Below are 25,571 nucleotides of genomic sequence, written 5' to 3'. Positions count from 1 at the left end.
CATTCTTCCTCTGCCTCCCAGTCTGGCCTGGGCAGCCCCGTCCTCGAAGAGAAGGACAGAAGGTTTGCAGGATGGGCCAGGATAGATGGCGGTCAGTCCCAGCGGGGCAGGGAGCCAAGGGGGTCCCGGAGGAGGGGCTGCAACAGATGGCGGGTTGCAGTGTGGAGGCTGCCTCTCACTAACCACGCAGAGACCGCAGAGTGAGAGAGGGAGCTGGGATTGCTGTCACACGGTTGCATCTGACAGACTAGTATTTCTTCATTAGAAAGGTGGTCTGGATGGGACTTTCTCAAGGGACCCCCCTCCTCAATTACACCCACCCAACCTACCCCTTGGAGCAAAAACGGCTGGAAATGGAGCAAAGGCATCGGTCAGCCACCCCTGCTTGCAGCCAAAACTGACTCAAGACTTGTGCAACCCTCTCCCTCCCCCCAGGGAGGTATTTTATGCCTGTTTTACAGACAAGACCTAAGATTCAGAGGTTAATTGACTTGCCAGAGTCACGTGGCTAGTAGAAGGCAGAGCTGAATTCAGATTTCAAACCTCGGGCTTGGAAGAACCACGGGTGTGTGTGTGGGGGGGGGTGGGGTCCCAGAATTCAGCCAATGAGAAGCCTGACCAGCAGCCTCAAGGCCTCCCCCACACTCAGGAGCATCCCCCTCCTTCCACATCCACAAGGTGTGGGCAGAGCATTCTGCTTCCCCAGAGAACCCCAGGGACACATGCAGCTATGATTCCCAAAACGAAGATCAAGCAGCTGAGACCCAATCACTGGGACTTTCTGGGTTGCCCCCACCCCCCCAGCAATGTGACCAGGTGAAAAGACCAACCACCTAGGCACGCCAGAGGAGGGGGCCAGGATGAGGGAACCTTCTGGAAAATGCCCAGCGACTTTCCCAAGCGAGGATAATGGCTGCTTTGGGCAGGGGGACGACCATATTTCTCTGGAGGCTTTAGGTGGTAAGGCAGAGACCTTGGCATCGTAAATTGCAATCAAGCAAAGATGTCTGAGAAGGAAATAATATCGGCTCTGCTGCGCAGCCTTGGCAAAGATCCTGAAATCTTAATGGAATTGAGCAATTTTTTGCATAGCACCGTAAATTCCTAGTGTCTACCTTATCTTCTCATCACGTTCTTCAAGGCACATTAAATGGAGAAAGAAGTGGAAGCTGCTAGTTAGAATGAAACCGGAACACGAAAGCGGCTCCCTGGATGATCCGTCTGAGACCACAATTCATCCCCACGCACGCCTTCCCCGCCGCAGAAGGCCTTCACCACTTACTGCTTGTCTGCTCCTGTCTCCGTGGGTAAAAAACCTCTCCCGGGCTTATAAGCCCGGGCTTCGGTCTAATTATCTATCCCGTGGTCTGCAGGGTCTCTGCTCCACCTGCCTCCTGCCTCCAATCGCCTCTCCTTCAGTGCCAAACCCCTTCTGGAACTCTGTCCTAGAACCCCCAGCCCCTGTGCTTCTTTCCAGACCTTGCCCGTCTCCATAATTTGCCCACAACCATTGCTTGGTGGGCCATGGCAGCCCTGACTTACGATGGCTATTGTTACTATTACTGATAACCATCACGATAAGGATAAAGGGTCTCATTTCAGCCTGGGAAGTCTTTCAATGCCTCTGCTGGGCTGGTCCCCTCTCTCCTGCTGTCTTCTCCTGGGTCCAACCAGACATGGGGGCACGTTCTCTCCCCACGCTCCCTCCAAGTCACTTAAATAGGCACCAGGGCCTGAGACACCCGTCCTGAGGGCTCTTTCTTGGACAGCCCTGTGCCTAGCCCATGGATCTGGTTCCCCACATGTCCTTATTGCTGTACACTGTGGCCCAGACCTGCCGTCGGAAAGGGCATGGAAGAACATCCCTGCAACGTTCTTCCATCCTTGAGTTCACCTCCTCCTCCAGGAAGCCTTCCTCGATCACCCAGCCCACTCTATGCTCCCTTCTCTGGACTCATTGCATTGACAGGCTCCCAGCACCATCTGTTAGGGTCATAATAGAGTTTATAGGTCACATAAACTCAGGCTCAGAAATGACTTTGATGCCACAGGGCCTTTCACACATCTCCACACAGAAGATTTCAAATGTTCCAGGCCTGAGAGCTCCCTCCCCTGTCCTGCTCTGTCCCTGGCGGCCTGGAGAGAGCTCAGAGTGAGTTGGGGAAGGAGGGCCAAGAGTGCAGACCTACATGAGGCATCAGATCTTTCTGTCCTTCTGGACATCTGGACCGACGCTCAGAGGTTAGCAGCTCCAGAACTGTGAGCTACCTCCCTTCCCATCCTTGCTCCCTGCCCCTCCCGTGTCCTTTGGCCCGGCCACTGTGGCCTGTGAGCTCCGGAGGCTGTGACCACGTGTCTTTAAGGGGCCTGGATCAAGCCCTGCTTTCCTTAGTCTTTGGGGGGGGGTCCCATATTCTCCTGGACCCTCTTTTCCTTAGAAAATCAGGGTGAATTCACCCAGTCCTGACTTTCCTCCCACGGCAGCTGTGAGAACCCAAAAACTAGATCTGGAGCCTCACCAAGTGCTGAGGGCCAGCAGGTGCCCAGGCTATGGTACCCCTGAGTCTTGTACCCTCTGTCCCAGCCCAGCCCATACATGCCATCTGCCACGTTGCCTCTTACGGCAGAGGGTGCAACACAGGGGCTATGCCGAGCCAAGCTGCCACTTCCTCCATGCAGGGTCTGCGGGATGAAGCAGAGAGGGTCCAGCCAGCCTGGGCCAGGGGCCAGGGACCCCTCAGGGACCAACTCGCTTCTGTTCCCTGAACTGCATGTGTCAAAATGCCCCGTTTGGGACAGAGTCAGCCTGCCGGCAGCGCCTCCATCTCTCTAAACTCAAGCAAAGCCTCATTTGGCGGTGAGCCCACAAGGCCTTGTTCAAGGGCCGCGTGTAGGGCGGACTCTGGGTGCTTTATTTCCCAACCACTTCGATTTCACCCCGATGAAACATAAAAGCGGTTACTAAGCAAGAAGCCATGAGTACATTTTATGAAGCTATAATATCTTCCATTAAAGAAAAAAAGATGAAAGAGAGAGAGAGAAGGAAAGAAAAGAAGGAAAAAAGGAGGAAGAAAGGGAGAGAGATGGATTCCCACGTCTCAGGGGCAGCCTCCTGGTGGAGCCCAGCTCATCTCGAGTGGAGACGTCCTCCCATTAGAATGAGCTTGGGGATGGGGGTGGGGCGAGTGCAAACACCTTCCAGCTGCTCCACTGGTCTCGTTTGGTGACCCAGCTCACCTGCAGGCCACCCTCAGGGCTGCAGGGCCTGGTCCAAGGAGGGGCCATGCTTCCAAACAGACTGAAGATGAAGATGGGGGGAGGGGAGAGGCACTTGGGTTGCAGAAGAGCTGATCATTTGCCAGATGGAGTTCAAGTCACTTTGAGGGGAGGAGAGGGGAAGGGACATTTATAACCGTGACAATGCTGTCGCTGCAGAGTAAGCGGAGGGAAGGAGGAGAGGTGCCCTGGCCTGCTTGTCCTGATCCGCCCCGCTTTGGTGGGGGGTGTGGATGTACCATGAGAGATGAAGAGGTGGTGGGAGGTGGGGTCACAAAGCTTCCCAGGTGCATCAGGATGCCCTGTGGAGATCTAACCTGGAGCTGATGGGGTTGAATTGTCCGTGATCCATGGGGCGCTTGCTGTGGGCCAGGAGTTGGGCTCCCTTTTCATATGTTCTGTGTTTCATTTATAGGGAATTCTTACAACAGCCCTGAGCAGTCCACACCATCCTCAGTCCCATTTTACTGATGAGGAAACCGGGATTCAGAGAAATGAGATAAACTGGCTGGCGTCAAGGAGCTAGTGACCCCATTCCACTATATTAAGGGGTTCAATGAACACCATCCCAAACCTCTGTCCACTCAGTGCTCTGGGCAGGCACTAAAAGGGCGACCTCTGGGCCACACACAGGTGACCAGGGGGCACATACTGCATGTCCCCCTGCTTGACACCCCCCACCCCACCTCACCCCAGCTTTGCCACTTCAGGAAAGCGATGAGATTGGAAGACCCTTCCTGGGGAACCGGAGGCAGTGGGCTCAGAGAGAGGCCCTCACATCCACAGTTAGGTCTGTGCCGATGGACAGAGCTACGCCCTGAGGCCCCAGGGGTGTGGTGTCGGGACACAGCCCTGGCCCCACGAGGTGCCCCAGTCCCAGGCCGGGAGGGGAGGCCGGGGCCCACAGCCTGCTCCCCCTGCCCATGGGCGGTGCCTGCAGGGCTGCCCAGTTGCCCTTGGGGGCCTGAAGGCCTTGTTCAGAGGAGAAGAGGCCCTAGAGGCTCTGGTGAGAGCCACATGAGGTGGGAAGGGTCCCTCTAAAGGAAGGCAGGGCTCTCTCGGGACATGCTGGGGTCCAGGCCTGTATCCCGTGCTGTGAGCAGAAGGCCTTCTCTGGGGCCCTGTCTGACCACCTGTGAAGCTTCAGAGATCTGGTTCACCTGGGAGGCCACAGGCCACTGCCACCGCCCCTTGCCAGCAGCTGCCTTGGGAGTCCCCTCCTCCTGGCAGAAGGAATGCCCTCCTCACAGGCTCCCTGCTCTGGGTCCTTCACAGTTCTGCTATCAGGATGGGGTGGATGGAAATTGACCACACTGAGGGGGAAAGGCCAACAGGGGGCTCACAATCCACAAAGGGACTAAGAGCTTCAGTTCGACCCCCTAGGTCTTGCCAGGCAGGCGGGGAAGTGGTTCTCATGGGCATTTTTCAGGGGACCCTGGGCTCGAGCAAGAATGGGGGCCTCCCCCATCCTGGAAGGCAGTCAGTCCTGTGGTGGGGCTTCCCTCCTCTCCAGGGGTGGGGAGGGTTCGGGGGCCAGGGCAGCCAGCAGTGAGCCCCCTCGGTGAGCTGGCTTCACCCCATCACCCCTGCACTCCTCTGTGATGACTGCACCCACTGTTTCTGTGGTGGCTGGGGTGGCAAAGCTCAAGGTCAGACAGGAAGCAGCGAAGTTGGGGGTGAAGGCAGGTGCCCCCTTCCCTGGCTGCATGACCTGGGACCAGGTGCTCAAAGCTGTCTCTGCTCACAGACTTAGAGAACTGAACTCATGGTTGCTGGGGGTGGGGGGAAGAATGGGGGAAGGGAGTTTGGGATCGACATGTCCACACTGTTATATTTAAAATGGGTAACCAACAAGGACCTACTGTACGGCACAGGGAACTCTGCTTAGTGTTATGTGGCAGCCTGGATGGGAGGGGAGTTTGGGGGAGAATGGATACATGGATATGTGTGGCTGAGATCCTTCGCTGTCCACCTGAAACTATCACAACATTGTTAATTGGCTATACCCCAGTACTTTGGCTACCTGATGTGAAGAGCTAACTCCCTGGAAAAGACCCTGATGCTGGGAAAGATTGAGAGCAGAACGAGAAGGGGGTGACAGAGGATGAGATGGTTGGATGGCATCACTGACTCAATGAACATGAGTGTGAGATGGGGAAGGACAGGGAAGCCTGGTGTGCTTAAATCCAAGGGGTTGCAAAGACTCAGACATGACTTAGCTACTGGACAACAACAATGCAAAATAAAAAGTTAAAAAAAAGCTGTTTTTAGCACCTCCCAATAAGAAGGGAGACAATGGCACTCCAGGGAGACAGAGAAGGGTGCCCTAGAGCTGGTCTCCTGGAGGACAGGAGGCTGGCGGTGGGGGTCAGGTGCACTGCCTGGTGGGAAGTTGGTCCCCAGGGGCCTGGCTGTGTGGTGCCCAATTCCCATGTTTAGGGTTGTCAGGGCAAAGCTAGAACCCCGCTCCTGCTCACAACCCACATTCCTAGAACTGGGAACCCAAATGCCTGCCATTCTCAGGGGTCCAGGAGCCCACAGTCCCAAGGTTCCCCTCAAACCCCAGGGTCTTTGTATTTGCCCAGCAGCACCCAGGGTCCTGCAGGCCTTGGTGTGAGCTGCCAACGTGGCCAGGGAGCAGCCCCCGCTGCCTCCACCCCGGTGAGCTGGTCTCGACAGCCGCACAGCACCGAATGAACGGCGGTGGCAGACACACAGGGACACACCCCCTGCTTCACTTGAGCATGGAAAACATTCATTAAGCGTTTTAGAGGACAAGGGCAAAAAGAAAAACACTCATTAGAAGCAGAAATAGTTTCCAAATGAGCCATACAGAATCTGCTGGCAAGTCTGGCCTGGAGTGGGGGCCTGGCCTCCTGGGGGAGCAGGCAGGGTGAGGAGAGCACAGAAGGGGACATGTGGGACCCAGGAGGGAGACACAGGAGGAGGCAGGGAGGCTGGAGCCTAAGCACTGGAAGATTCCCAAACAGGAGAGGCCACAGTGGCAGAGATGGTGGTTGACGCCCCTTGCTGTCTGGCCCAGCCAGAAACTGGGGCCACACCTCCATGGCCCCAGCAAGACTCAAGGCCTGGGCGCCTGCAACGATAGCCATGTTCAAGGCCGTGGGAGGCAGAGCAAGGAGGAACGGGGAGGCCTGATCCCAGCCTGGCTCCATCACTGACCAGCTGGGTGACCCTGGGTCTCACCTTGACCTCTCTGGGCCTCAGCATCTATCTAGGAAATGCGGCGGCTGAGCTGGGGGCAGCCTATGAGGGCCTCGCCAGCTGGGACACATGCAGCCCTCAGTGGTGCTGGGGATGTGAGGAGCGTAGGTGGGGCCGGCCGGGTGCAGGGGCTTCTCTAGGTCCCAGGGCAAACCCCCCAAAGGCCCTGGAGAAGTGGCCTGAGCTTGGGTCCTCTGGGGGTCTCGAGACACTGCCCATGCAGGTGACCATGTGGTGCCCGCAGAGCACGGCAATGACCTTACGCGCCCTCCACTCCAGGGGAGGACTCCGGTTCCTCAGTGTCTGTCGACTCACATCCTCATAAAATATTTATCAGCAATGGAGAGAGAGAGGGGGCTGTCACACCCTCCCTGAAGCCAGGTCACAGGGAAACAGGGCCGCATCAACTCCTGTCCTTCCCTCACTCCTCCTGCTCCCCGGCCCTCTGCTTCTAGCTGGGGCAGCCACCTCCGTGCAGGCTCTGACATGCTGGCCCCTCCCTGGTCCTGGCAGCAGAGCGTGGTAACAGGGGGAACATGCTGGCCCCTCTTGATCTGTGCTGGGCACTCGGGGCAGACGGAGGAGAAGATGACAGTCTGGCTGGAGAGGAAAACCAGGCCTGTGTGGGTGGGGTCCCCATAGTGCTGAGAGGCCTTGGAATTAGCCATGTCACTTTGAGGCTCTCAGAGGCGGGAGTGAGTTCGCAGAGGCTGCCTGGCAGGAGACGGCCACTCAGGCAGCATGGCAGCTGCTGGATGGGTAGGGCTGCTCCCAAAGGAAACTGTCCTTTATCCAGAAGCCCTCTTTTCCTCCTTCCTTGTCCTCCAAGCTCCCTTCCTTTCATGGGGGCCCCCACCCCAGCCAGCCTGCTCGCCTGGGCAGTGGGGCTTGAGGGGCATGGCTGCTCATTGCTCCCTTGGCCAGCAGCATGTCACGGGTCCCCTAAGAGACCCACTGACTTCTTTGTTGCCGTGTTGGCACCAAGCTCCTCCTTTCTCAGCTCTCATCCCGTCAGTGCCCTGACACCTTCACTCCCACCCAAGCCTTTTTCTTGGTAATTGGTGTCAGAGGCAAACTTGGGCCGATTTCCATCTGAGCCAGTGTCTCATGCCTTCTTTCCTATTTAATAGCAGAGAAATTAAACCTGGCCACGCATCATTATCCTGGTGGTGTAATTAGCATCAGAACAACTGCCCTGAGCTGGGCAACTGCCACACTCGCTCTGGGGCTTCACGCAGGCATGGCACCGTGCCTATTGCTTTGGTTTTTGCTCCTTAACCTCCTCCCACCTGGGATTGACCGGGCACAGGAGCCCCTTACCACATCCATGTACATCCTCACTATGTCACCTGCTCACAGAAACAAGAACGACGTTTGAGGACACAGAGGAGAAGGTGAAGAGACAATCCCCTAGGGACCAGGAGAGAAAGGCTCAGATCAGCCCTGGAGAAACCAGATCATGTGATCCTGGCCTTTGGGGAGACTCGGGTTCGCCGGAAGAAGCTGAAAGGTAGAAAAGCCCAGAGGCATGTGGGTAACCCCAGGTACATTACCAGCACACAGTGGCCAGGACCAGAGTGCCAGGGAGGGGAGGGCTGAGACAGAGGAGCAGGATCCCTCCTACTTCTTTCGTGACCCCATGAGAAAGGCGAGGGCAGCCCAGTCTAACAGTGAGCCCACTCCAGGGGCCTGAGTGACTAGAATCCGATTTGGGAAGCAATTGGCTCAGACTTCACGGCTGCCTGGAGATGTCTGAGATCACGGAAGGAGAGGGAAGGAGATCCACCAAAATTTAAAAGCCATCAAAGCCTGAGGGAATGGAGACAGGGATGCAAGAGAAGGGGCTGGAGGAGAGGGAGCAGCCTGGGAGAGCAGACAGCTGGGGCTGCCAGATGGACTGGCTGGCAGGAAGTTGGCTCCAGGGATGCTGCGCTAACAGGAGGTCAGTGGTCAGGCCAGACAGAGGAAAGAGGTACTCTGATGGGGTCTGAAAGTGGAAAACACCAACACGGGACCTGGGGCATTGGAGACCCAGGAATGAGATCACAAGGCTGCTTGGGATGAGAGTGATTCTCTGGCAGCCATAGTGCAACCCTGGGGACAAAACACATTCCAACTCCACCAGATCTCTGCTCTCAAGGAGGAACCCACACCCCACCCCTGAAGCTGCATAGAAGACCCTTTGCAAGATGGAGAAATGCCTTGGGTCCATTCTTAGTTACAAGACCTGGAAAGGATCACCCCACGTTGAAGGTCCCTTTCACAAGGACAGAGGGCTGAGCAATTAGAGAGGCAGGTGTTACTATGCCAACCTCCAAGGGGGACAGACCCCGGGAAGCTGACCCTGGTCAAGGTGTCGAGGAAGTTGTGTCTCCAAATTAGCACCTCCTTCCTTGGACAGCCTCAGGTGCTACCCATTAATGAATGTATTGAACCACAGACAGTTATTTCTGGGGACTAAAGAGAACAGAAGTGTTTGAAGGCAAGGGGCTTGATTCGTGGAAGTAAGGCAGATCTGATGGGCAGAGGCTGGGTCTAGGTGTGGACGCTGAGGCTGCTCTGTGCCTAGAAGACATCTTCCAGGCTGCCTTCCCTGGAACTAGTTGCCCGTCTGCACTCCATGGCATGTGCAACTCTCTTGTCTCAGAACATGTGCCATGAGCAGTGGGGGGCTTGCTTTCCCATCTGCTGGACCCCTTCCAAGTGCATCCTCCAGGTCGAGGAGATCCCCAAACCCCTGGGACGCAGGCTAACTTGAACCAAAGTGGATACAGAAAGTAAGACCTATGAAGGGAAAGGCCAGAGGCAGCAATTCCTGGGCAGAGGCAGTAGCAAGAAGTTGCAGTGATGCAGACAAGGCCCCCCAAGGAACGGGTTCTACAGAGAGCAGCTGAAAATCACAGGACAGGGTTTGGAAAGGACCCAGGTCCAGGCTGACTGGGTGGATCCCTCAGACCCTCCCACTCACACAGCAACACTGTCTACTAGGCAAGATCATCAACGCAATCAATCGGCCAGAGGCTGGGTGGCCTCAGGGCTGTGCATCAGCACCATGGACAGAGGATCCAGGAGCCAGGCTTCGATTGGAGCTTCCGGATGGCTCCTCCACTCCCCTCTCCACATTGCTCCACAGCAGACATCACAGATTGATTACAGAGCCCCTTCCCCGAGAGCCAGGGGCTTCTGCTCTGCCAACAACTGTCCCAATCAATCCGACAGCCAAAGGTGTGACTCTGGAAGCCAATTTTACACATGTGCCGACGACAATGAACCCACGTGAGAAAACAAACGTGATTTTCAGCCAAAAGGCCTTTCTCAGTCAGGGGCACAGTGCCCAGCCTTCCCTGTCCTCATTTGAAGGAAACTGAGGTACCCTGGAAGCACCTGGCGGGACTTTATCCTCACGAGGCAGGCAAGGACTCTCCCCGCCAGTTTCTCCTTTTCCTGGTACCTGACATTGCACTGGGCCAATTGCACAGCTGGCCTCAGGGCCACATGTCAACATCCCAAAGGAAAGCTGACCAGGGCGCCTGGGCCTGAGGCCGCCGCACGCAGGAGCCCCGCCCGACTCAGCCCCCTCCGCAGACCCTTCCCCAGTACCAGAGATGGAAGAAGAATCCAGTCCCAGCCACCTACCTGAAGGAGCCAGTAGCACCTCCGGTGGAAGGTGGGGATGATGGAGGAATGGACATAGCAGCCGTACAAGCACTAGGGAGAGAGGAAAAACGAGAATTCAGTTGGAAAGAGGGAAAGGAGGAACAGAGAACAGAGAAGGAGCGAGAAAGGGCCACGCACACTGCCACCACCCCAGGGAGACCGAGGGGTGGGTGCCTCCATGTCTGGCTCTAGGACCAAGGCTAAGGTCTGGGATACACCTAAGAAGCATAGTTGGGACACCCCAGTGGGCAAACACAGATGGACAGCAGGGGTGCTCACCCTTGTGGGGCCATGGGGACACGTGGGAACCCAGACAAGGCAGGGGCCAGGAGAATGCACATAGGTGTACATTATGCCCATCACTTTAGGGCAGTTACCCTGGGAGTTACCCTGGTGCTCATGCAGAGAGTCTGAGTTAAGACCCTTTGGTGTTCAGGGAGGGACTGAACAGACACACATTCCAGACCTTTCTTGGCCAAGGAGAGTCCTCCCTGGCGGCCCTGGCTGGGAGGAGCTTGAAGGCTGGGGGGCTGGGGAGAGGCAGCACTCCCTCAGACTAACCTCTAGAGCCTGAGACCTCTTGCGTACAGCCCCCACTTTCTGGTTTTTATTTAGTTTTCTATTCATACTTGTGCTTGTTACAAGTATCAACCTGCATCTTTTGCAGATGGATCTGGTTTGAGAAAACAGCTCGAGCCAGGATGGAGAAGGTGGGCAAGGACTCAAGTTCAGGAACAGCAGAGAGAGGGGACATGAGGAGGGACAGCTCTCATGGGGCTTGTCTCTCAGATCCAGGTGAGCTGACCGGGACTGAGGGAGGGACACAAGTCAGGGCAGCACATTATGTCCTGGGCGCTGTGGGGGCCTGCCTGTCGGTAGGGGTGAGAAAAAAGGAGCTAATGAGAACAGTCAGATCCCTCCTGAAATTGAACTCTCAGAGTCTGAGCGGGAGGAAATTGGTCTTTTCTTTTGGAGCCTCCAATTCCAAATTAGAATGAACTTCTATTTTCTTTGGAGTTCCGCTAGCTTCCCATAGCACAGGTTCCAGAAGGGGCAGAAAGAGAAGGCAGCCCACAGAGCCTCAGAGGACGGAGGACAGGAAGGTGTTCCCCTCCCCTCTCACCGAAGTCCCCCAACACCCACACCAACTCTGCAGAGAGCGATGGCCGGCAGCTCTGCGTTTACAGCTTTTATCAGTTATTTTTCACATCCTCAAAAAGACCAAGTGCAATTTGGTTCAACTAGGAGTCCATTTGAGCCCTGCCTGTCTGATTAGCAGAGCTGAAAGAGAAATCATTTTGGACTATGGGACTCTGGCTGCAAGAAAATCAGATTTCCAATATGTTAGAACTTTTACAGATTGCTGTCAGCTGGGACTTAAGCCCTGTACAAACCAAACAAACAAAGCGGAAATTAATTTAAACGATTCCCTTGCAATTCTTGCCCACAAAATGTGTATTTATTATTAAGAAGGCAATATTCTTTTCTGACTTTTCTGGTTTTCAATAAACTGTGTTTCTTTCTTTAAAAAAAAAAACAACAGAACAAAACTATTTTTTTGATAGCTCATTCCTTCCTGCCAAAGGAGCCTCGTGTCTGGACAGTTTCTATGAGTGTTTGGTTGCTGTGGAGGAGCAAGCCACCTGCAACTTACATCAGCCCCTTCATTTGGATGCTGCGTGTCCTTGTGGGCAGTTTCATTGCTTTCAGTCAGGCCGGATGGAGGGAGCCGGATGGAGGGAGACATAAACTGTTGGGAGAAGTCTCTCCCTCTCTTTGAAATGAAAGCCTCTTTCTGCACTGTTCATCCTCTCGAGAGTTTGCAATGACTGCCCCTCTTCACCTGTCTCTTTCTCTTTCCACCGCTTTTCTTTGAACTTGAAAAGAACATGGCCGTTTGCAGCACCATCTGCCCCTCCATTAACTGCATTCTGTCTGGGTTGGTCTGCAGCATCCTTGCACCAAGTGCTAGGTAATCACCGAGAGTTTACCAAACACCTACTGTGTTTCCCTCCCATGAGAGTACGGCCCCTCTCCCCAGCCATCCCAGCACCCCCCTCTTGGGCACTCTCCCCTATCCTGAACCATCCAGAACCATCCAATAAACAGAGTGATGTTAAAAAGAAAAATCGCCGTTTCTACATCAAGGCTCATGCATTTTAATCAGAGGAACCCTTGGGGCCTCACTCAGAACCTAGCTAGTCTATTTTTAGATGTTACTCCAACCACCCTGGTGATCTGATGTCTCTGGTCTCCACAGATGAGAAGCACGATCTTAGAAAGGTGGGAGAGAGGCACCCTGGACAAGAGCAGCTGCGTCAAATGGCATGGAGGGAGGAAGCTCCCCAGGGAGCACCAAAGACTCAAGAAGCCTGAAGGCATCAGACAGTCCTGCCGGACAGTGTTTCCCTGCCTAGCACACCAGTCAGTCCATAGCTGATTTATCTATCTGTATCTCCTGGAAGGGAGCTCCTGGCAGGCAGGACCTTTCAATGAAGGTGGCCCAAAATTCCCCCAAACAGTACCCTCAGAACACTGGTCTCAACAGCCTGGTGCAGGGCAAGACCCAGAGACAATACATGTTTGATTTCTGCTTGTGAGGACTTCCCTGGCAGTCCAGTGGTTAAGACTCTGAGTTCACAATGCAGGGGGGCCCGGGTTCAACCCCTGTCAGAGAACTAGATTCTGCATGCCACACCTGCAAGACCTCACATGTTGCAACTAAGACTTGGTGCACCCAAATAAATACTATTAAAAAAGAGGGGGGCTAAGCTTCAGTTTCAAGGAAAACTGACAAGTGTTGGATAGCTGTCTGGAGGGAGGCTTCCAGTGCCTGGTCTTAGTGAACTAGGGCCAGTAGGGGTGGATTTCAGAGCAAGGCATCCTGCTCATGGGGGGAGACCTGCCATCCGCCTGCTGGGAGGGGTCTCCTCCAGCCTGGCTGCAAAGTGGGCACCTTCCTCTCTCTGTCTCCTGGGCAGCTGTGAGGGCTGATTTCACATTTCTACTGGAGATTCTGAGGAGCTCGTAAGACCCCCAAGAGAAGACACACAGAAAGCGGAAGGTTGCCGAGCTCTGGATCTGGGCTGGCAGTAGGAATCTCCATGTCCTCAGCATAGGAATGGTGTGGAATGCCCAGGAGTGGGGTCCATCCACTCAGGCTGGTTTCGGCAGCACAGAGCCGTGCCTGCTGGTTCAGGTAGGTAGAGCAGACAAGACGTGAATTCACAAATTCTCTGACCAGCGGGTATGTGCCATGCCAGGCCACCTCACTGCGTGCCTATATAACTCGCAACTCCAAACCACCCACGGCCCCATCCTGGTCCAGGCTCCCTGGCCATTTCTCATGGTCACCATCATCCTCATGCTGCAGCCTTCCTGCCCGTTTTCAGTCCACATGACAGAGTTATCCCCAAGCCAATCATGGATTAATTGCACACAGCATATCAAATCCATTCCTTTAACCACTAATCAAAAAAGCCAAGGTGTTTTTCTGTAGTCATCTGTGTAGTACCAGCTCCTGGTGCTTTTTGATCAGGCTCTGGGGGTCCCCTGGGGGTGGTCCCTGGGTTGAGGTTTGCATCTGGGGGCTGTGACATGATGGAGGCGGGGAGTTCAATCCGGGGCTGGCGGGTGCTGCTGAGTGTGCGTGTCTATGTGTGTGTGAGTATGTGTGAGCGCAAGGGATGGGTGCACCCGTGTGTGGGGGTGTTTGCAGGAAAGGACACACTGGGCCTCTTGTTTATGTGCATCACATAAAACAAGGAAAGAACAAGAGAAAACAACTAGCTATTTATAGGAAATGCAGGCAAACATCGCCCTTTAGATGAAAGTAATGCTCAAATTAGTTATAGTCGAAAAATTAAGGTATGACAGCTTCCCTTTCAAATGACAGTTGAGCAAGGAAGAGTTTTTTTCTTAAATATTCAAAATTGCTTGTGTGACACTATAGGCTGTTTTTTCTTTTTTTTTTCTTAAATAAAGAAGAAAGATACAATTATAGGGGAAACCAATAGCAGACAAGAACTCCCTTCACTTTGAAATATATGTTTTGGAAAGGGATATTTCAGAAGACAATGTCATCCTCAAATCTCCTCAAAGGGATTTTTTTTCCTAACAGACTCAGCTGCCGGGGGTCCCCCAGGTGCCAGATGGTCCATCAGGGCTTGATAATCCAGTGGCCTCGGTGGACCAAGAAGGGAATGTCTCAGGTGGTGAGATGTTTATTGGTGGGCATGGAGACTGGAGGATGGGCCCCCTTCCCATCCAGCTCTCAAAGGCTGCTTCTCTGTCTCTGTCTCCAACTGTTTCTCTCCAACAGGAACTCAGCCCCTCCCATCCCCCATGGTTTCTGCCACTCTTGGCTTCTGCTCTAGAAAACGTTTGCCTCGCTATTAGCAAGCCAACCCAGTGCTTCCCACTTCCACATGTTCACTTGTACAATCCCACACCCCAGGGTGGGCTCCGTCCTCTCCTGTGCAAACTCCACCCTCCTGAGTCGATCTCAGATCCTCCCTCCTCCACAGAGACTCTCCTGATGCAGTCAGTGGCAGAAATCCCTGGAAATGACCCCTCTGGAGGCAGGGGGCAGCATGGGAGGTGGGCTGTGCCTCAGGGTATTAGACACCCCCTCTGCCATCCAATGTTCCCATCAGCAGCTCCCCTATCGCAGGGATTGGCAGACTTTCTGCAAAGGGCCAGAAGTAGATATCCTCAGCCTTGTGAGTCAGGTGGTCTCGGCTATCGCTGCTCAGCTGTATTCTGGCGGAGGGGGGAGGGGGGTGCAAAAGCAGCTTAGATGACAGGTAATGAATGTGTCCCCAAACTTTATTTATGGACACTGGAATTTGAATTTTGCATAATTTTCACCTGTCATGAATATCATTCTTCTTTGGATTTTTTCCCAACCATTAAAAAAAAAAAATGTAAAGAGCACTCTTTAACATCAGAGTAATCCAACTCTATGCCCCAACCACTGATGCCAAAAAAGCTAAAGCTGACCAATTCTATGAAGACCTACAAGACCTTCTAGAATTAACACCAAAAAAGATGTCCTCTTCATTATAGGGGATTGGGATGCAAAAGTAGGAAGTCAAGAGATACCTGGAATAACGGGCAAATTTGGCCTTGGAGTACAAAATGAAGCAGTGCAAAGGCTAACAGAATTTTGTCAAGAGAACACATTGGTCATAGCAAACACCCTTTCCAACAACCCAAGAGATGACTCTACACATGGGCATCACTAGATGATCAATACTGAAATCAAATTGATTATGTTTTTTTGCAGCTGAAGATGGAGCTCTATACAGTTAGCAAAAACAAGACCCGGAGCTGACTGTGCCTCAGATCATCAGCTTGGTATTGCAAAATTCGGGCTTATATTGAAGAAAGTAGGGAAAACCACTAGGCCATTCAGGTATGACCTAAATAAAATCCCTGATTATACAGTGGAGATGATGAGCAGATTCAAGGGATTAGACCTTGTAGAGTGCCTGAATATCTATGGGTGCAGGTTCCTAACATTGTACAGGAGGCAGTGACCAAAACCATACCAAAGAAAAAGAAATGCAAGAAGGCAAAGTGGTTGTTTGAGAAGGTTCTACAAATAGCTGAGGCAAGAAGATACATGAAAGACAAGGGAGAAAGGAAACGATAAACTCAACTGAATGCAGAGTTCCAGAGAATAGTAAGGAGAGATAAGAAGCCTGTCTTAAATGAACAATGCAAAGAAATAGAGGAAAACAATAGAATTGAAAAGATATGAGATGTCTTCAAGAAAACTAGAGATATCAAAACTAGAGATATCCCATTCATGCAAGGATGGGCATGATAAATGACAGAAACAGTAAGGACCTAACAGAAGCAGAAGAGATTAAGAAGAGATGGCAAGAATACACAGAAGAAACACACACAAAAAAGGTCTTAATGATCCAGATAACCATGATGGAAACCTAAAAAAGGTCAATTTTCATTTCAATCCCAAAGAAAGGCAATGTCAAAGAATGTTCCAACTACTGTACAATTGCACTCATTTCACATGCTAGCAAGGTTATGCTCAAAATCCTTCAAGATAGGCTTCAGCAGTATGTGAACTGAGAACTTCCAGATCTACAAGCTGGATTTCGAAGAGGCAGAGGAACCAGAGATCAAATTGCAAACATTTATTGGATCATGGAGACAACAAGAAAATACCAGAAAAACCTCTACTTCTGCTTCATTGACTATGCTAAATCCTTTGACTGCGTGGATCACAACAAACTGTGGAAAATTCTTAAAGAGATGGGAGTACAGATCACTTTACTTGTCTCCTGAGAAACCTGTATATGGGTCAAGAAGCAACAATTATAATTGGACATGGAAAAATGGACTGGTTCAAAATTGAGAAAGGACAAGGCTGTATATTGTCACCTCTGTTATTTAATTTATGCAGAGTACATCATGCAAAATGCCAGGCTGGATGAATTACAAGCTGGAATCAAGACTGCCAGGAGAAACATCAACAATCTCAGATATGCAGACGATACTGTTCTACTGGCTGAAAGTGAAGAGGAACTCGATGAGGGTGAGAGAGTGAAGAAGCTCGCTTGAAACTCAACATTCAAAAAACTAAGATCATGGTATCCAGTCCTATCACTTCGTGGCAAGTAGAATGGAAAAAGTGCACCAATGACAGATTTTCTTTTCTTGTGCTCCAAAATGACTGCAGCCATGAAATTAAAAGACATTTGCTCCTCGGAAGGAAAGCTATGACAAACCTAGACAGTGTGTTAGAAAGAAGAGACATCATTTTACCAACAAGGATTCAAATAGTCAAAGCTATGACTTTTCTGGTAGTCACATATGGATGTGAGTTGGACCATAAAGAAGGCTGAGCACTGAAGAATTGATGCTTTCAAACTATGGCACTGGAGAAGACTCTTGAGAGTCCCTTGGACTGCAAGAATATCAAACCAGTCCATCCTAAAGGAAATCAGTCCTGAATATTCATTGGAAGGACTGTTGCTGAAGCTGAAGCTCCAATACTTTGGCCACCTGAACTGAAGAACTGACTCATTGGAAAAGACCCTGATGCTGGAAAAGATTGAAGGCAGGAGGAGAAGGGGATGACAGAGGATGAGATGGTTGGATGGCATCACCGACTCGATGGACACGGGTTTGAGTAGGCTCTGGGGGTTGGTGATGGGCATGGAAGCCTGGTGCGCTGCAGTCCCTGAAGTCGCAGAGTCAGGCATGACTTAGCAACTGAACAACAACAACTGAGTATATCACACTCCCCAGCATCGTCCGCGGGAAGCTCAGAGGACCTGATTGTTTTTCAAACTGGACTCAGTTGTAGAAGTGTGTTTTGGGGGCCAGAGTGAGACATGCATCACCTAAGTGTGAGATCAACAGACACTCGGGCACCGTGCTTGGCATGGAGGATGTCCTGGCATGCAACAGGTGTTCAGTGAGAACAAGGCTTCCTCTCCTGGTCAAGCATCTTCATTTTATGAACTAAGCAGAATTCAGTGAAATAAAGTAAGGGCAGCTGAAAGCAGCCAGAGCAGGACTGGAGAGGTGAAGCTGCTTCTCATCCCCATGGCCTTGATCACCTACAAAATTTCTTCTCTGGGCAAGACCTTTGTATTCTGCTCTTTGGGGGCCCCTCCCACAGGAGGCAGGGAACCCCCAAAGCCAAAGCCTGCTGTCGACCTCCTCCTCTGGGGAAACTCGAGCCCAGAATCTTATTCTGTGGACCATGGGAATGCACATCCCTAGTATCAAGAGACAGGTCTTTCTAGAGGAGGGCATCATAGTTAGGAGAATTTGTTCAAATTCAAATTACGTAGAATGAAATAAACTAGAAATTCCAGTTCTTGGCACTAGGCTCATTTCAAGTGCTCACAGGAGTCAGTGGCTCCCCATTGTCACAGAAAGTTCTATTGGACCCTGAGGTTCCAGAGACCATGAGCAGGGGCCCAGTTCAGAGATGCTCAGTGGGGCCCCCTGGAACCTGGGATCCCTGGACCCAAGATTTGGAGAAGCTATGGACTGGGGGAAGAAGTGGAGGCTGGGGTGTTGGGGGCAGCTCCACTTTGGGGGGCTGGAATGTTTGATGGTTGGTGCTCACAGTGAGTGAATCCCTGAGTCCCTGTGTTCAACGCAGAAAAGCTCACTCCCCAGCTTCTCCCCCTGCCTCCCGTCTCCCCACCAAAGCCTCCTTTAACATAGAGATAATACCTACTGTGTCCCCAGACTAGGGTGTTTACAGCTAATCTCCATCTCTAATCGTCTTTATGGGACTTCCCAGGTGGCTCAGCTGTAAAGAATCCACCTGCCAATGCATGAGATGCATGTTTGATCCCTGGTTAGGAAGATCCCCTGGAGAAGGGAATGGCTACCCACTTCAGTATTCTTGCCTGGGAAATTCCATGGACAGATGAGGCTGGTGGGCTACAGCCCATGAGGTCACAGAAGAGTCAGACACGACTAAGCAACTGAAGGACAACAATCCTCCCTATGAGGGTCCCCCTGCCACCTCCTCTGCAAACAGTCCTGCACTAGCCCCCAGCAGCCAGGCCACCAGCAGGGGCGGGAGAGAGAGCTGGGTTAGGCTCATGGCCCACATGCCTCCTCAGTGGCCTGGTCTCAGGTCCCCCAGTGGCTTTGCCTGTCTCTCCCTGGGGAGACGAATATCTCCACAAGGGAATCAGAGTACAGATTTTAAGTGCCTGGTTTCTCTCACACTTGAATCTGACGCACACATGACAAAGATGAAGAGATTTAAGATGCATCATGGTAAAGGGGCTTCCCAGGTGACTCAGTAGGGAAAGAATCCACCTGCCAATTCAGGAGATGCAGAAGATATGGGTTTGATCCCTGGAAGGGGAAGATCCCCTGGAGGAGGGCATGGCAACCCACTCCGGTATTCTTGCCAGGAGAATCCCATGGAGAGAGGAGCCTGGCAGGCTACAGTCTGTGGGGTCGCAAAGAGTCAGACACGAGCGAAGTGACTGAGCATGCACACCTGATGTAAAGGTGGCAGAAGAAAAACAGATGATAGAAGGGAAGGGAAAATCCACCGAGATGAGGATTTCATCCCGCTCTGAAGCAATGACAGGGCACAGCCATTCATCCAGAATATTCCAGGCAGGGCAGATGAATTTTCCAGTTCCGGTGTCTGATATGGTGATGGCCACACTCGAAAGTCGCCTGGGTTGGGCTGGGCCTTGGCTCCCATGTAATAGGAGGGCGTGTAAACCACACTCCATATTGTCTGCTCTGTGCCTGGCCTGCACCCTTGCCTCCAGGACCTTCAGTCTTGTGGTTGAGAGAGAGGATTTGGTTTGTATTAATCTAAGATTAGACTAAATGATTCAATTCGCAGGCTGCCTGCAAAAGCACAGGGCCTCAGAACTTGTTAAATAGCGAATTGCTTTAAAATTAGTTTGAGCTAAATGGATTGCAGTCTGATTCGGCCTCCGGGGTTGGGTGACAGGAGAGACCTGGAATATTAGATCATCATTGACTTGGCCTCCAGCCTCTCCTAAGACGATCTCTGACGGCACCTCTGAGAACCCAAACCCCTGTGTGCAGATGTGCAAATGGGGTCTCAGGGATGTCAACACCTTGTCCAGGGTCACAGGCTGTGTCCTCGGAGCTGGGGGGATTGAGGGGCAGACAGAAACTGATGTGGGGGCAACAGACTGCCACCCCGCCCAGATGGGCAGCGTGCAGGAGAGAATAGGGTAGTGCCTGGCAGGCCCAGCACATGTGCGACCTCAGCCCATTGTCCTGCAGGAAGTGCCTGTGGGCCCCTAGTCCCTGGAGACAGGAGAGACCCCCCCCCCCCCACCCCAGGCACCTGAACTGGCGGAGCTCAGAGGAAGGGCACGTAGGATCGGGGGGTGGCACCTTGGGCGAGAAGAAAGCACCACAGAGACCCTCCAGGTGGGGGCTCTGTTGGGGGGAGGACAGGTGGGCTGTAGCCTGGGGGGAAGGATGGAGGCAGTGCCTCCCACCCCCACTTCAGGCTTCACGGCCCCTGGGTCTGGGTGGGGAGTGGCGAGAAACACAGGCAGTGGGTCTTGGAGAAAGGTGCTCAGTTTTCACTCTGGAAAGTTCTAGGTCATCTTCACAGCGCAGGGCCTTTCAGTAGCTATAAAGGAACCTGAAGAGGAAGTGAGGGGCAGGAATAAGGGATGAGGGGATGCTGTGTGTTCTGGGAAGTCCCCTCACTGCTGGCCTTTTCCAGGGACTGGAGAGGAGACAGTCCTGACCTGGGGCCACTGCACAGCATCAAACCCACCTGCCTCCGCTCACCTGGGCAGCCTTCCCACGGGGGAAGCTGAGCATTTGCTGGAGGAACCCATCTAAATTGAGCCGCTGCAGCCTAACCACGACATGAATGAGGAGGGTGATAAAAATTAAATGAATTTTTAGATAAAAAGGCATAAAAATCATGTTTAAAGATATAAATAAAATCCCTTGGAGCCTCAGCTTTATTGTTTTTGGGGGTTTCCAGGATTAATAAATTAGCGGGCATAAAATGGAATAATGGCTAAAAATTGATAATAAGGTAAATTTGGATTTAGGGAAGGAGTTGATCTGAGTCATGAATCTCCAGCTGGAGACCAGGGCAGGTGGGAGGGGGCCGTGGGCTTAACCCTCTGTGGTCTCCACCAGCGTCTGTTCCCATACGTGACCCCAAGGGTAGAGCCTCGGCTGGGGTCTGTCCAGGTATTTGGCCACTCTCACCTGCCCCCTTTCCCATCTCCTGGGGACTCTGAGCTGGGTCTGTGATCTCCTCTCCCTCTCCTTGTCCCCAGCATTTGTCAAACTGCTCTGGGAAATCAGGTCACCCAGGGCATTCCTGTGTCTCAGAAGTCCCTTCTGGCACTGGTTCCCAGGGCCCCCACGAGGGTGTTCATTCACCGCTTTTCCCACTGGGTGCACCGGGCAGCACCCCACACTCTGCCAGCAGCAGTAGGGACGCCTGTCTCTTTCTCCCTCTCCTCCTCTCTCTCTCTCCCTCTCTCTCTCCATACTCTGATCTGGTTACCTTCCCACTTTGAAGTTCCTGTTCTTTTAGCCTGTTTCACTGTGTCTGGGCTGTTTTTATCCCAAATACTTCCTAAGAGTACTGGGCATAAATAATAAATAAATAAAGTGAAATTTCCTCTCTCTCATCAAAGTGCATTGCTGAGACCTGTTTCTTGGAGCCCAGCCAGGTGGCTGGAACGGATCCGGAACGTGCTTTACACTGATCGTGGCCTCCTTCCCCTGCTCCGTTCCTCCATCCCTTCCCCCCTGCTTTCCTCCAGTGGTTTCAGAACCCCCGCATTGCCCACGGGCCCCCACCTGCACCGAGTGGGGACTCTGATGAGGAAAATGAACACCTACGAGGAATTCTCGGTCTGGCTGGTGTTCCCCTTGCCCACCGATCTGTTTAGGCGGACGCATCATAACTGGATCTTGCCGGTTTTAGACTATGTGGTGACTAATTAGAGGGGAGGGTCACTGAGCCTCTGTAGGGGGCTGGGGGCTGCATCCATGGTGCTGGAAGTTTTCCGTGTGCATTCCCGGATAGCTGTCCTTGCCCGTCTCATCTTGCGTGCTTTGGTCCCCTGTTTTCAGAAGGGAGGACACCGGGAGCCCACCCCATAGCCCCCAGAAGACATTCAGATGTTAAGAGCTGTCCAAAACTCGAATGGCCCTCTGACGACTGCCCTGCTCAGCACACGCAGGGCTGGCACTTTGGCTGTAATTACTGCTTCGCTCTGGAGCCTGCTAGAACTCAGCTCCCAGCGCCACCCACTCCAGGCACCCGTGACACCATCCTGGTACCCAGGGCTCCCTTCAACACACGCAGCGGCTCGCAGCCAGGGAGTCCAGGCAAGGAATTCTTGCGCAAAGCGGCCGATGGGGTTTTGTTTATTACGAAGCTGGAGGAAAACGCCAGGACTCTGTCTGGCTATGTTAATGCAAGGCTGGGCTCCCTGCCAAGACATTAAGTGGAATCGAATTCCTGAAACCAGCTTTAATCAGCAGATTTTTAAGGTTAGAATTACTCTCTCCTCTCAAAGCCTTGCCAAGGTTAATTCGGGCCTGAGAATGCAGAATTAATGGGCTGGACAGAGGGAATTGGCCCTTTCCCGTTTTTTTCTCAAGTTCACAAAACATTCCTACAAAAGAGAGAGGGCAGTGGGGCAGTGCCCAGCTGTGCAAGGAGCTCCCAGCATCAGGAGATGGATCAGGGGCAGTGTCAGAAACACTCACAAATCAGAATCACACCAAAGGCTGAATCTGGCTGAAGAGAGACCCCAGGATGGGTAGGGAGTTGGGCCCATAAGAAGCTGAGGGACCCACCGAGCAAGGCGAGCTCAACCCCACCCTGGCGCTGGAAACAAGTGTGCTGAGGACGTCTATGGACCTAACAGAAGCAGGAGACATTAAGAAAAGGTGGCAACAATACACAGAAGAACTGTACAAAAAAGATCTTCACGACCCAGATAACCATGATGGTGTGATCGCTCACCTAGAGCCAGACATCCTGGAATGCGAAGTCAAGTGGGCCTTAGGAAGCATCACTACAAACAAAGCGAGTGAGGTGATGGAATTCCAGCTAGGCTGTTTTAAATCCTGAAAGATGATGCTGTGAAAGTGCTGCACTCAATATGCCGGCAAATTTGGAAAACTCAGCAGTGGCCACAGGACTGGAAAAGGTCAGTTTTCATTCCAATGCCAAAGAAAGGCAATGCCAAAGAATGTACAAACTACCACACAATTGCACTCATCTCACATGCTAGCAAAGTAATGCTCAAAATTCTCCAAGTGAGGCTTCAATAGTACATGAACTGAGAACTTCCAGATGTTTGAGCTGGATTTAGAAAAGGCAGAGGAACCAGAGATCAAATTGCCAACATCTGTTGGATCATCGAAAAACAAGAGAGTTCCAGGAAAACATCTACTTCTGTTTCATTGACTACACTAAAGCCTTTGACTGTGTGGATCACAACAAACTATGGAAAACTCTTGAAGAGATGGGAATACCAGACCATCTTACCTGCCTCCTGAGATATCTGTATGCAGGTCAAGGAGCAACAGTTAGAACCAGACATGGAACAATGGACTGGTTCCAAATTGGGAAAGGAGTATGTCAAGGCTGTATATTGTCATCCTGCTTATTTAACTTTATGCAGAGTACATCGTGAGAAATGCTGGGCTAGATGAAGCATAAGCTGGAATCAAGATTGCCGGGAGAAATACCAATAACCTCAGATATGCAGATGACACCACCCTTATGGCAGAAAGTGAAGAGGAACTAAAGAGCCTCTTGATAAAAGTGAAAGAGGAGCGTGAAAAAGCTGACTTAAAACTCAACATTCAAAAAACTAAGATCTTGGCGTCCGGTCCCATCACTTCATGGCAAATAGATGGGGAAGCAATGGAAACAGTGATAGAGTTTATTTTCCTGGGCTCCAAAATCACTGCAGATGGTGACTGCAGCCATGAAATTAAAAGACGCTTGCTCCTTGGAAGAAAAGCTATGATGAACCTAGACAGCATATTAAAGAGCAGAGACATTAGTTTGCCGACAAACATCCATCTAGTCAAAGCTATGGTTTTTCCAGTAGTCATGTATGGATGTAAGAGTTGGACCATAAAAAACTAAGTGCTTAGTGCTGAAGAAAGCTAAGTGCTGAAGAACTGATGCTTTTGAACTGTGGCATAGGAGAAAATTCCTGAGAGTCCCTTGAACTGCAAGGAGATCAAACCAGTCAATCCTAAAGGAAATCAGTCCTGAATATTCATTGAAAGGATTGATGCTGAAGCTGAAGCTCCAATACTGACCGAACTGAAGATGCTCTCAGTGCCTCCCAGAGCCCCTGCCCTAGTGGCATTCGTTGATGTTCAGTCACTATGTCGTGTCTGACTCTTTGCAACCCCATGGACTGCAGCACACCAGGCTCCTCTGCCCTCCACCATCTTCTGGAGTTTGCTCAAATTCATGTCCATTGACTTGGTGATGCTATCTGACCATCTCATCCTCTGTCACCCTCTTCTCCTTTTGCCTTCAATCTTTCCCAGCATCAGGGTCTAGAGAAGGAAATGGTAACCTACTCCTGTATTCTTGCCTGGAGAGCCCCATGGTGGCATTTAGCAGCCTATGAACATTGCCTACACCACTGGTCTCCCTGAGCATTGATTTCTTGATCTGATCCACATCCTTCTTGGATGGTCTGGGGGAGGAGGATGTGGGTGTTGGAGCCAGACCTGGGTTGGAAACTCACCTGTATGTCTGGAGTCACAGGGCAATGACTAGGGTGGGGTGGGGTGGAGGTGGGGGTCAGGATGGATTGGGTGACTTTGAATCTCAACGTCCTGGTTACTATAAGACAGATGGACAAGGACCCCAGTCCTGCAGGTTTGTTGGACTGTGTGTGTTCAGTCGCTCAGTTGTGTCTGGCTCTTTGTGACCCTATGAACCATAGCCCACCAGACTGCTCTGTCCATGGGATTCTCCAGGCAAAAATACTGGAGTGGGTTGCCATTTCCTTCTTGTTGGACTGAATGGGAATTAAATAACAATGTGTGTGCAGTGCTGGACACATAGGAGGTCTTTAGTAAACACAGGTTCCCCCGGTTTTCCCAGGTACGCCCTCCTCCTGCCATCTCAGGGTGCTCTTCCACACAGATAACATCTCACCTGCCCTCCTCCCTGGGATCACAGAGGCTCTCCCTCAGCACCACTGACAGCTCGGGGCAGCTGCATGGTGGAGACCCCACTCAGGCTGTGTGTGGAGGCATCACTCTCATCATTTCTCTCCAACTTCCACAAATATTCAGGGCACATTTTAAAATAAGCAGCAGAGGCTGAGCTTCCTAGAACTGGCCAAAATGGAAATGGAAGAGGGAGAGGCCAGAGTCAGGAACTCCAGGGGCCTGGAGCTAGAAGTCTACCCCACAGGGATGAGCGCTAAGACCCTCCTGTTGGCTGGGGGGAAAGTCAGATCCTCCGGGATTCTGTCCAGGTTTCCCTTGACATTCCCAGTTTTCCTCAAGATGGGCTGGACTAACCTTTACGGAACAGATCACATGCCAGGACACACTCCTTCGCCGGGGCCTAGCTATGTGGGCCAGGCTGCAGGTTCGGGGGAGGCCTGGGGGACCAAAGGCCCCGCAGCAGCCCCCAGGGCAGACAAAACTCCTGCCTGCCTACCCTGTCTCATAAGGTGGGGGCTTCTGCCCCTACAGCCAACCCCCCTTCTCCTGCCTGTAGGTCTGCTCTGCAGGCATTGCCTTCTACTCTGGAGGGAGGAGGGCAAGGTGGCCAAGGCCAGACTATTGGTCAGAGTACTGCCCGCACATCAGGAACCACCGCACGGAGGAGGCCGCACAGGGCCAGCAGACCCCCAGGGCACACCTTGGAA

The 25,571-nt window shown here is 52.2% G+C and overlaps 1 protein-coding gene across 3 annotated transcripts in view; it reads right to left on the bottom strand.

The window, feature by feature from the left end:
- Positions 1–25,571, bottom strand: part of CAMTA1 (calmodulin binding transcription activator 1) — a 987,191-nt gene that overhangs the window by 269,409 nt on the left and 692,211 nt on the right. For all 3 annotated transcript variants that reach the window (XM_044942955.2, XM_044942953.2, XM_044942954.2), the window contains exon 6: positions 10,138–10,209. In XM_044942955.2, the coding sequence (XP_044798890.1) occupies positions 10,138–10,209 (72 nt within the window). The remainder of the gene's footprint in view (positions 1–10,137; positions 10,210–25,571) is intronic.

Source organism: Bubalus bubalis, chromosome 5 (assembly GCF_019923935.1).
Source record: "Bubalus bubalis isolate 160015118507 breed Murrah chromosome 5, NDDB_SH_1, whole genome shotgun sequence".
In the NCBI taxonomy this organism is placed as follows: domain Eukaryota; kingdom Metazoa; phylum Chordata; class Mammalia; order Artiodactyla; family Bovidae; genus Bubalus; species Bubalus bubalis.
Note: the sequence above shows the minus strand (reverse complement) of the source record. Positions and strands in the feature narration are given on the sequence as shown.